The sequence below is a fragment of the Rhamphochromis sp. 'chilingali' genome, assembly GCF_963969265.1.
Source record: "Rhamphochromis sp. 'chilingali' genome assembly, chromosome: 19".
NCBI lineage: Eukaryota > Metazoa > Chordata > Actinopteri > Cichliformes > Cichlidae > Rhamphochromis > Rhamphochromis sp. 'chilingali'.
In genome coordinates this window covers 12,101,013-12,113,873 of record NC_137946.1, presented here as the reverse complement: position 1 = coordinate 12,113,873, position 12,861 = coordinate 12,101,013, and the positions used below count along the sequence as shown (strand labels likewise).

The window sequence follows — 12,861 nt, the reverse complement described above, 5'->3', positions numbered from 1 at the left end:
TAGTGGCCTACTGAATGAAAATCCAAGTAGGCTAAGTAAGTAAGTCAATAGATGTGTACAATGTTGTACATTTAAGCTTATTTTATTATGCTAACATACAAAGTAATAATATGTTTCTACTTTGTACCTTTAGGGGAATTTTCTGCTTTCTTACTACACAAAGAATGATTAATCAGTTTACCTCAGTAACACAATCAAAAGAGTTCATTTGGGGCCACAATACACATATTAATAGAATTATGTTTTTTGTGTTGTTTGTTTTTTCACTAATCACACTGGTACCCATTAAATTATATAGGCTATTGATTAACAATGATTATTGCTGTTGTAGTCATTCAATTCTTAAATTGTTCACTCAATGTTGGCAGTGTCTTTACTATGAGATCTCCTATATTATTTAATATATTTTAATATATTTAAAAAGGTGTCATTTGTTTTAGACACATGGTTTTTGTTTTTTTGCTCCAGGGCAAAATTTGTACAAACTCAGACCAACAAGAAAAAACATGAGATTTTTGACAGCTTTGACATTTTATTGTTCCATTAATCATATCTTACAGGTTTTTGTAAGCAGGCCGACTTGGTAAGCCACCAACTGTTAGTAATTGTAACTAATTCTAAAATCCATTTCACCTCTTCTCCCTTTACATCAACATGTATGCTTACAGTATGACGCGTTCAAAGCCATATCTTCCCACGGGTGCTGAGGGTGTGATGGAAACAGATGTGATGCAGTGCAGTGTCACAAGAAAAACTCACATAAAAGGAGAGAAAAGTCTATAGTTCTGGCAGGCCATGCTTGCATAAGGGGCTTAATTTTCTGCAGGTGAGGCTTCATCTACACAAACTCATTGAGGAAACCATTTACTGTCCCTTCAGGTGTGTCCTCCACAGGCTGTCCCATACAAAAGGAAGGCACCACAAGGAGATCGGGGTCCTTGATCTCGTTTTCAATCTCCATGGTCCTGTAAGAAAGTGACAGAGATACTTTATGGGCATTCACTGTATGTTGTTTGCATCCCTGTAGTATATTGCTCAGATGTTAAAAAGAGCTGAAAAAAATCAACACAGCTTACCTGAAAAGGAATGATGTGGACTCAGTGAAGTAGAAAGTGAACACAGGCAAACATCCCTTGGTTACAGACATGGAATAGTGGCCTGAAAACGAGAACAGAAAACATTCAAATACAGTGAATATCACCACAGTTATACAGGAGCGTCCCTCGAATTCTCTCCTCTGTTTATAGCGCGTCACCCCCTACCTTTCTTGTCGGGCATCGATCCTGTCCATACGTCTAGCTGTAATCCCTCCCCTTCGATGGCTGCACTCCCAGAGTGTTCTTTAGTGGAAAACGTGGCATCATCGGGAATATCCAGAGGGTGCATGCTGCAGTGCAGCGTTTTTTTCACACAGCTCTGGTTTTTGCTTTCAATCTCGTAGAATGTCCCCTGCCAGAGACAGACTTGCATGTTAAGTTGCTAAACAACTTCAAGTCATGTATTTACTTGTCGGCGTTACAGATTTAAAGCAGTTACCTCTTCGAAAAACATCAGCAGATCCATACTATGTGAAGCGTTTGTGGCGCTGCTCTCGTTTGATCTGAACCGTAGCTTCTTGCCCATTGAATCATAGGTGAATGCACCATATGCTTTCATTTCACCTTTCATTGACATCTAGTTTCATTCGAAAGCATACGGCGAGACACAACAAGGGAGAATTAAAGAGTTTAAAATGTAATGCAAGGATCAGGAGTTGATCTGAATGACAAATAATAATAATATATATTTTTAAAAACTTACCACAGACATGAATCCTGTCATATTGGGTGCATCTGAAAGATAAAAGTATGATAGTTAAGACCTTTCATATACTAACAAACATTAAATATAATTTGATCCAATACATAGACTGGAGTTTGTGTGTTGTAACTAAAAAAAATGCAGCAATCCTAAAAGATGCCTGAAAAATAATTTCAATTTTTATGGATAGGGTAAAACTGCAAACTCTTACGACAAGGCTGATGGTGATCTGCATGGGTGCTGGCGGTCAAGCACATGAAGAAGAATAGCGTAAGAGCTGCATACATTTTTCTGGTCTGGAGGGAATCACAAATTAATGTTCGAGATGGCAACAGCAACCAAAAACCCCAACCAGAAGCACATCTAGCTCTTGGTCAACCAAACAGCTGCTTTTATAGGGCTGGTAACTGGCACGAGACAAAAAGTCTGACGTAAAAAGGACCCGGGGTCATAACCCCCTGGACTTCTGACTTCAAGCTGTCCAAATACATTAGTTCTTGTCCCTGCTGGTCGGCACCCAGTGGAAGAGTTTTACTTTTCGTTTTTGATTGTGCAGCTGTCCTGTGATGTTTTCATGCAATGTGTCTCTGGCTGGCCCCCTACTTTCAAAAGCACCTTTCAGAGTGTCATGTGTAAATAAAGGGTAAGACCAATCATGCACAGGGGATTATCAAGGCTGTGTCAGGGAAACAGAGTTAAGTATAGATGAAAAATGACTTTATGCTAAGTATCATAACAGCTCCCTGTTTACAGTGATGTTGTGGTAAAGAGGAATGTAGGACTGTAGGTTGTAGGCCTAAGACTGTGTGTGAATTGACGGAGGGGTTGGAAGTGAAATGTGTTAGTTATACATCCAATGTCTGTTAGGAACTGAAACTGAACCAGGGAATCTCTATTCCTTAATGAAAGCTGACTAACATTTAAGACAATGTTAGAATCCTTTAAGCGCACATCCTCTCTCTTATGGCTGGCAAGCCAAGGAAGTAAAAAGACAGCTGGAGGTGGCTAAGAAATCAAACTTATCAGTAGATTATATCCAGTAAAATGGCATTTTCTGTTTATATATATGGCCTGTGTCCTTTTTGGAACTGGTTTCACGTTCCTTTTTTGCATTTATCCGCTACAAAGCATCAAACCACATCATAGTATTTATTTTACAGTTTGTGTTGTTATGTCATGTTCATCATATGTTTGACAGCTACATGTAAATTATTGCATCTGTGCATTCTCTTCCACTTATCCTTTCCAGGGTCATTGGAGATGACAGATGTTTTAGGGTGAGAGGCAGGTTGTTAGTCTGTCACAGAGACATACAACCATTTGCACTCACATTCACACCTATGGGAAATTTAGGATTACCAGTTAACCTATCCCCACTAACTGCATGTCTTTGGACTGTGGGAGAAAGCCGGAGTACCTGGAGAGAACCCACGCAAACACGGGGAGAACATGCAAACTCCACACAGAAAGACCCCGATGGAAAGGAACTCAGGACCTTCCTGCTGTGAGGCAACAGTGCTAAGCACTGTGCTGCATTTTAATTGATATTTAAATATTTTTGATGTCAAAGCACTCATCTGCCATATTTGACTGTAGGGACAAGGACTCCTGCTTCTTTAACTTGAAGTCATGGCGTTCATGGAGAAAGGACAACTGATGAGGCCTTGCTTCTGTACGACCAGTAATGAATAAAAAGATCATGTTTTTTAGATTTGAGTCATGGTAACCTTTGAACTTCCACATGAGACACAGAGAAAGGAGGGAAAAAAGCAGCCTGGTGTATGTACAATTTTACAAAAAAGTACTAAATGTGTGACTGTGATGACTGACCCCCCCCCCCCCCCCCCCCCCCCCCCCCACACACACACACACACACACACACACACACCACCACCACCAAAAAAACACTCTTACCCTTATCTTTATACAAGTGATCCAAGCTAAATAGAAATCCTGGGGTGTGTATACTGGATCAACTGCAAAAGTCAGGGCAGAAACGTGTTGTTTTCACAGTTTCAGTGTGTGCAGCTGTCTGTTGTTCTACTTGCCATCAAAATTGTGTGTGTATGTGTGTTTTCATGCTAACATCGTGTGCACTCTGTCAAACAGGTGAGAAACATGCATCAATAACAGGCTTTTGAAAATATGAATCAGTGCATATAAAATACTGGCATACTTGCATTGAAGTATTTATGATGTAGTGGTATGTTTGGTGATTACTTTTAACAAGTAATCACTAAAAGCTCCGTAATGTTTGTTTATATGATTTTCAGCTCATTTTATTTGCATTGAGATTTTCAGATTTCTTTTTAATATGAACCCAGATGAATGAATTCTCTTCTACTCTCATTTCAGTTTTGCGTGAAAAGAAATCATTGAATGTAGTTTTTATATTTTCAACTGACTCGACTTTTGGTAAGAACTAAAAAACCAGAACACTGGCAATAAATGTGTATTCTGTGCATTTCATTTTTCCTTCCTTCATTATTTTTTGATTACTGTTACTTTCAAATTCCATTTCAAATATAATTTATGAAAACACCTACTTGTCTCAGAAGACTGATTTACGATAAACTACATATCTGGATTTCAGCTAAGCAGTTTGCTGTTTCTCTTTCAAAATAGGAAGGAAATGAATAACAAAACTAAAAGGATGCTTTATACCACGAACATTACAAACAACTAGGTTCAACTCAGACTTAAAATAGATTGAGAGTAAACTGCGGGAATCACATGGGAAATTTAACATCACTGTTTGAAGGAACTATAGCGGGGGGGGGGGGGGGGTTAATGGAAAATGAGGGAAGCCCTTTTCTCAATGCACTGCTTCCCCTTCTGTTCACAGTTCATGACAGGCTCAGCACTTTCTTTTTCATAGAGGAAGTAAGCTTATTAATGACCTGCCTCACAAACTGGGCACTTTTTGTCTTGCAGTTTAGCTCTTAGTGTTTAAGGCTGTCCTGACCTTGTCTGCAGAAGTTTCCTCTTTCTGCAGACAATCATCAGGAGACACTGAAGCCAGAATGAATCCCATCTTGTCCTGCTAGATCGCACTTGGGCAAAATAAGACCCGAAGGCTGGAAAACAAACACATACAATCTCAACAAGGTCCAAGAACTCCTTAAAGCAAAACTGAGCAACAACAACAACAACAACAACAACAAAAAATTAATAATACAAAATATTATGTCACTTACTGCAGCAGAGAAAAACTAAAATATATTAGAGTTCTCTGCAGACAGATAAACACCTGACTATATTTTACTGGTCTTCCAAAGAAAGTCTTAATTATACCCACGAATCATGTTTTTATGACACTGTAATTTGGAAATAGTTCACAGATGTGTAATAATAGAAGCTGAATTTAAAATAGCCGGGAAATGATATCATGAAATGACTCTACTGATCAAGACATGTGTTTAAAAATAGTAAATATAAAATAATCATAATCAGAATACTTTATTAATCACAAAGGAAACTATGTGGTTACAGTGGCTCTAAGACAATAACAGCAATAGACTGAAATACATTAAATAACACAATATATTACAAAGTTTACAATATATAAGAAATAGCTTTAATATATACAAATGGCTCAGTTATAAATATTCAGAATATTACAGAAGTGAAATATATATGATTGACAATGTCTTTTTTGTGTGATGCAGATCTGAAAGTTTCCATTTTTATGTTTAAGTAAAAATATTTTTCAGTGATTGATACAGGCATGTACTCCGATGGTAAACAAGTGGATTATTTGCTGTCAGTGCACCATTCTCTTTCGCTCTCTCAATCTCTCAGACACACACACCCACAAACAAACAAACAAACAAACACACACAAACAACATTTTCAAATTGAAAGTTCTTAGTTTTGTTTTCTTCTTCTTTAGTCAGATCCATATTTATTTTAAATCAACCCTCTACACCAAATCCTCGCTCTGGTGTTAATACTTTGCATTATACACCTGCTTTTTCAACATATTACACACACATTTCTGTTGATAAGCAGATGGAGCAAGTTTATCCAGTTACTGAATTACAAGTATGTCTTAAATCTAAACAAGCAAGCGTGAGTGCCTGTGCAAAAGCAGAAGTTGGAGCATTCAATGCCACAATCCCAGGCGTGGACATCCTACCAAATTCACCCCAAGCCACAGAATGCTCGGTGAAACTGCAAAAAACCCAAGAGCTACACCTCTACAGGCCTCAGTTAGAATGTTAAATATTAACGTTCATGGCAGTACAATTAGAAAAAGGCTGAACAAACCACAGGAGTTGAGGAACAATGTCCCTTGGTGCAGATGTGCAGATGTCTGACCATAATACAAAGCGCACCAGTGGAAAGAACTTGCAGCAACTGTCAAGCACGGTGGTTGAGGGGTGATGATTTGGGCTTGTTTTGCAGTTACAGGACTCCTCTGAGTATTCTAGAGTCAAACTTGAGGCTGTGAACCCAAGCACACTAGCAAATTTCTAACAAAATGACCGAAGAAGAAAAGAATTTAGGTGTAGCAGTGGTCCAGTCAAAGTCCAGACCTCAAGCAGATTGAAATGCTGCCGTGGGACCTTAACATAGCTGTGCACTGAAGAAATGCCTGCAAACTTCATGTTCATGTGCTTAGTTTTCACAAAACAGAGTCCTGTGACAGACTTCTTTTTCTCGTGACTGTATGTGTTTACAATAAGCCGAAATCTGGGTTTGCTGTTTATAGAAAAAGTTGAAAAACTGGAAGAAATTCATAGCAAAACTAAAAGGATGCTCAAAACCACAATTGCATGAAACACAAATAAGCTGAGAGTAAATTGTACAAAACGTGGGGGATTTAACATTACTGTTTCAAGAAAATAAGCGAAAACAGGTAATGAAAATGAGGGAAGCCCTTTTCCGACTTCACCCCTTCCCTCCCCACTGACCACATGACAGTTCACAAAGAGCTCAGCATTTTCTTTTTCATAGAGAAGTAAGATTTTTATGACCGGCATCAAAATCAGACCACTTTATTGTCTTGTAGGTTTTATAAGCTTGCAGTGTACATGTCCCTATGAATTTTCAATAGTCTCTTTATGTAGTGACTGTGGTGTGATTGAGACACGGTGGGTCCAGAGGTTGTTACTGAGAGCCATCACACCACATTCCACACATCTTCCCCAACCCTTATTCCCCGTGTTTTAACACAGTGGGCATGATTGCGGATGCCATGCACGTGCGTGCGCACGGCACCGCAGTCCACGCTCCACCACAGTGACATTATATTCTCCTGAGAACCAGCCTTATTTCCTATGTCTTCTATAATGGACATTTGTTTTTGATCTATATCGTTTGACTCATTTGAGGTACCTTACTAAGTCTTGATGTACGAAATAGAGGACATCCTGGGCTTTCCATTGATTTCTCGTGTGTTTGATTAGCTCCAGAGAGGAAGGAAATCACAAAAAGGTGCAGTTTTTTCCACGGTTCTCAGGAGGATATTGCAAAAAGGCCGAAATCTATCATCAACCTTTAACACTAACTTACCTTGAAGACATCAATTGATATAAAAAGGCCAGGGTTACAGCATTGGGTTGATACTCTCCATCATTTAGAGGCTCAAAGGAAATATTGAAAGTACATTTCCATTGCAACATGGATGAAACCCATTTATGCTCAGTTAAGATAAGATAAGATAAGATAACCTTTATTAGTCCCACACGTGGGAAATTTGTTTTGTTTTAGAGTGTCTAAAAGACAAATGGACCTGAAACCCCTTTAATTTCCTGCATCTAAATTCGGATACAAATTAAGTTACCACGTTTGGTGATATTGAAAAAAAAAATCCACAAATTTGTTACTTCCAGTGCACACTGTTACCATACTTCTTTATTATTACTTTGATTTAATAAAATTCTGAAAAGCCTTCAGCTTGTCCGATGTGCTTTGGAGGGAGTACTTACAGAAACTAAAAACAGAGCTCATAGATCAATGTCTCTGCACTGACTGAACTATCAGCCTTTGCAAAATGCTATCATGTTAAGCTAATGAAGTACTTTGTGTGATTTTAAAAGAATTATATAATTAAATAATGCTTATAAAAAGTTATAATATTAATGTTTTTACAACTTAAACTGCATGGGCAAAAGCACCGAGCCACCCAGTTGTCACACAGAAGGAAGGGTTTCCATGGCATTGAAGCTCCCAGTGCACAGTTACTGTGCTGATGTTAATAGCAGATGAGGTTTGAAACTCATTTATTTTTATTCATTTAGCACAATGTTGGTGACTTTTGTACTACGCGCCTTGCACTTAGCGACTCCTCTCTCGTTATATGTGACTCTAACTTTATGTGGTCTGCTATGTGCCTGAGTTCCTGTAGTTCAGCTTCACAATATTACCACTTACTGCTTACATCATGGGATATGTCTGAGGGAAGAAATTTCACAACATGACTTGTTGCAACAGCGGCATCCTGTTACAGTATCACACTGAAATTCTGTGAATTCTTTAGAAAGACTTATTCTTTCACAAATGTTTGTGAAGGCAGACTGCATGGCTTAATGCTTCATCTTATACCCATGGCAATACGACTGAAAACACCTGAATTCCGAGATTAAGGGCAAGGAAGTAGTACCCTAGTTCGAAATGACAAGTGAAAAACTGTAAACCAGAATCAGAATAACTATGTGAAGAGTTAAATAGTTTTACCTAGCCCTCATTTGTTTGCGCAGTTCAAAGAAACTTTAGAGATTGTTCTGGAATTAAACAAACCAACACTGATATAGACGTTTAGCATATCCAGTCTGACTGTGTGAAATGTTTTTATGTAACAGCAGATACTTTAAATAAATGTAGGATAACCTGACGTCTCTCTAGCATTTCCAAATTAAAAGAATCCTAAGTAACCAACATTTTAAATCTTTATACTGTATGTTTAACAAGACTCAGTGAAAAAACATAATGTGTAATTTGATTTATTGTAATCTTTGCTTTATAAAAAAAAACAACAGTAGATGCAGAAAAAGAAAACCAGCCAAGTATAAATGCATAATTTCACAGTACAAAGTACAAATTTCAAAATCCCCACCATGAAGGTGCATGAAAGGCTGGAGCGTTAGAAGTGAATTAACCTGACCCCACGAAAACATTCGTACCCCGTTTTTGTTATATACAAGTAATCCAAGCTAAATAGAAATCCTGGGGTGTTTCTGCTGTATCGCTGTAAAAGTCAGGTCAGAAACGTGTTGTTTTCAAGACTACAAAGTGTGCAGCTGGCTCTTGTTCTTCTTTCTGCCAACAAAGTGTCCCAGTTGTTTCTATGAACTCTGTCAGACAGGTGAGAAACACAGTCCTGTACTTGTGCTAGAAGCGTCATCAGTGGAGTCTAAAAAGGCCGCACAGGAGAAAGCCAGTCACATTTGGTTACAGCAAGTTAATAACAGATTAATAACCAGCAGCTAGTAAAAAAGCACAGACCAAAAACAGAATTATTATGACTGTCTAGATAAAAACAACCTGTGGCTTCAACAAGCGAATTCACTGAAACCATAACTTAAATGCCAAAGTGAAACTGTCACACAACAAAGAGGTAGGGTGAAACCTCCTGTCAATAAAATTTCTAGGGATAAGAATTTTTCATAGTTTGAAACCAAATGCATATCAGAAATTTCACAAAAACATACCGACTCTGGAAATTTGTCTAAAAAACACTGTGTGAATACCCAAACCTAATTTAAGATCTTACAGAATATCTTTATGTTCCTCTTCAGAGTTGTTCTGAAAATGCATTTTATTTAGCTTAAGCTTGGTTGTTAGTAAAGCTGCCCATTTGAGTTTCCTCCACTGTCTGAAAGATCAATTTTACACAGAGTAAAACAACACAAAAGCAAAGGTAAACTGTTAGAGAAGACACATTGCTCTGTCACAAGATAAAACTTGCTTCTGTACTGAAATTTACTGGCTGAAGTTAGGAAATTAGGCAGCAAGACAAATGAAAAACAGGTCTAAGCTAACTCATTAAAATCTAATATTAAAAAACTAAATGTAATATTTATGTAGAACATTATTTACACATGAACTAAATATATTGTGATGGGTCTCATGTAGCATTACCTGTTGAAGTTTGTCTTACACAGTTTCAACTGGCACACTGGGTTACTGTGAAATGACTCTAGGAACATGTTTTTATATAGTCAATGAATTCTGCACAAAAATAAACCAAAATAATAATCATGTGAGAATTATTTAAATCTGTGATTTAAAAAAATGCTGTGATTTGTACCAAACAGTCAGAAATTGATTTAAGTTGCGTCAAATGTAAAAATTCAGCAGGCATGTATTTTCCGCACTAAAAAACACAAACAAAAAACAATCAGATGCACTTTCCATGGCATCGTACCGTGCAAAACTATATTTGGTCCAATAACGACGGATCAAATTTCAACATGATAACAGATTACTGCTCCGGCTTTCTTTTCTTTTAATCTCAGGTGACTTCCAGTACTGAAGGCACTGAATTCATGTCTGGTTGGGAATTTACCTCAAAATCATTATCAACCCCTTTACAGTTAAGCAATTTTCTGGAATAGAACTTGAATGATTTTGATTTTTACTTGAAGAGACCTGAACCTACCTGAAAGCTGCAAAATACCTCAAACCAGGCAGCACAAATTTCAGTAAAATATCATGAATTCCTAATTATTTAATTTTATTTATTTAAACTGTGTTTTTTTTTTATTCTTATAAGGGAATGCTGATATCAAAACAGGTACCTTTAAGGAGGATACAAGAAGAAGGACTCAAAAGGATTTAGGATAACATCATTCAAAGATATATATAAATACATATATATTACTATTAAAGAATTCTGGATCTTTTTTTCATTATATATATGTAAAACGAAAAAAAGATCCAGAAGTCTTTAATTATAATCTGTGTATAGCTTTCAAGTGATGCAATTGATGACATCATGGGTGTTTTTTTTAAAATTGGTCTTTTTTTCCATCTTGTTTCCCTGACATTCAGTGAAACTGCTTGTTGTAACTTGTCCACATCATGAGACTGAAATATTCCCTAAAGATGCACAGTCAAAAAGTGTTTGATGTTGATGAAGTGTTTTTCCACCTTTCCCCAGTAAATTACTGGACATTTCAGGAATTAAGAAAGTTATGTTTTTATTTATTGTGTAAACTAAACACTGAGCATTGCGGTCAACTTGCCAGAGTGGCAGTTACAGCTCAAACAGATGATTTTTTTAAAAGTAGATGCTTATTCTCATGCTTCCTTTTCTTTTCTGTCTTATCAATTCGTCCATGTTTAAATGACCTAAAAATGGACAGATTTGTGAGTATAGAGTATAGAAATAGAAAGACACAAAAGAAAAGCAGTTTACAAGCATGATGATTACAAGTGTGTGTGTGTGTGTGGGGGGGGGGGGGGTGTGTGTGGGGGGGGATAGCAAAAAATAAAGACGGCAGTCCTATTTTAGTTTCACAGTGAATGACTTTTTCTGAATCATACAGTCACCACAAGATGCTTAGTGAGAGAGAGAGCGAGACGGCAGAGAGAGGAAAAAAAAAAAAAAAAGTCCAGACACCGTGTGAAACCGAAAGCAAGAACATGAGAATATATAGTGTTTGTGAGTGCCAGTAAAGCATGAAATTATCTTGCTGCGAGTGGCACTACACCACTACTCACTACTCCTCCGAGGTAAGCCCATGTTACACTAGTTTACAAGAGTCTGAGGGTGTTTGTGTTTTTCTGATAGATATCAATATCAATATCTATATATGTATATATATAGATATTGATATGTGTGTGTGTGTCTGTGTATATATATATACATACATACACACACACACACACACACACACACACACACACACACACACACACACACACACATATATATATATATATATATATATATATATGTGTGTGTGTGTGTGTGTGTGTGTGTGTGTGTGTGTGTATGTATATATATATATACAGTGTGTTTATGTTTGCTTAATGACTGTGCTGTCTTAATGTACATTGAACTGGGAGATCAGGGAACTGTTATCCTTCCAGTTAATAAGTGATTGACTGACTCAGCATGAAGACTGTTTTGCATCGAGAGCATATGTAACAACAAAAAGAAGAAACTTTTTTTTAAAAAAGGAAGATTTTTGTTTCTTTTTTCTGCTGATTAATTACAACTGAGTCAGGAAACCTGAAAGGGACAAGACATACAACGCTTCTAATTACATGATTCCTGCAGTGGCAACCACCTGCTGAAGTCAGTTTTATCTGTACTCAAGAGATTTGACTTCAGGTCTTTGCACAGACACTTTTAGGTGCAAGGCTGAAAAAGAAGAGGACATAGAAAAAAAGAGCTTCCTTTTCACAGTTTAACCATTTATTGGAATTTAAGAAAGAAAGCATATGGATGTCATGTGGCAGGGGATGACAGATGAGGCGTGGAATTTCTTAGAGAAATGTTGTTAAATTTCCCATCTGCCATATTCATTTTCTTCAGAAGTGTTACTTTCTATACATAGCAATTTTACAGGAAGTCCAAGTCAGCTTATTTTACTTAATCGTTGGGAGTTTAAGCAGCTGCACAAACTGTTCGTTCATTAGTTTATCCCATGAAGGCGCACGTGGTCGCAGATGATTTCTAACCTATAACTCTGGTCTTGTCTCCGATGTTTCAGATGGCTGTTTGGAAAGCCCTCTTCCTCCTCTTTTGTATACTGGACTGCATGGAGCAATCCGCCTCATTACCAGTTGCTCAGACTAATTCCCTGTATCTTAATTGCTTCAAGCACACAAGGTCCACTCGAACTCGTGTGCAACAGCTGCTAGGGAAATATGTAAGTACTAAATTTAGTTCTACTCCATGGTCTGACACTAGTTGTTTTTTTTTTTCTCAGCTTAAACTTATAAGTTATTGTTTTGTGTAATATTTATAGAAGGAGCAGCAGCTGGGAAACGGGCAGTTTGAGGACAGAAGCCGACACTTGAAGGACCTGCCCTCACTTTCCACAGAATTCTATCGGTGGATTAATCTGACGGTTAGTAAGTCCCTCTGTGTTTCAAAACACTTTC

General features: G+C 37.4%; 1 protein-coding gene across 1 annotated transcript; it reads right to left on the bottom strand.

The window, feature by feature from the left end:
- Positions 1–364: 364 nt before the first annotated feature.
- On the bottom strand, positions 365–2,879 carry epd (ependymin). The gene is made up of 6 exons (XM_080866522.1): positions 2,012–2,879; positions 1,801–1,832; positions 1,537–1,674; positions 1,263–1,449; positions 1,077–1,158; positions 365–965 (listed from the first exon to the last, which is right to left on the bottom strand). Exons 1-6 carry the CDS (start codon positions 2,085–2,087, stop codon positions 839–841), a joined length of 642 nt encoding a protein of 213 aa, XP_080722648.1. The 5' UTR covers positions 2,088–2,879; the 3' UTR covers positions 365–838.
- Positions 2,880–12,861: the final 9,982 nt, after the last annotated feature.

What these genes read in the sequence shown, in the direction of transcription:
- epd (XM_080866522.1), bottom strand. Translation starts at nt 2,087, where the DNA reads ATGTATGCAGCTCTTACGCTATTCTTCTTCATGTGCTTGACCGCCAGC. An exon ending in AGATCACCATCAGCCTTGTC is followed by an intron (nt 1,833 to 2,011) that starts GTAAGAGTTTGC and finishes TTTATCTTTCAG; the next exon opens with ATGCACCCAATATGACAGGA. An exon ending in TGCTGATGTTTTTCGAAGAG is followed by an intron (nt 1,450 to 1,536) that starts GTAACTGCTTTA and finishes TGTCTCTGGCAG; the next exon opens with GGGACATTCTACGAGATTGA.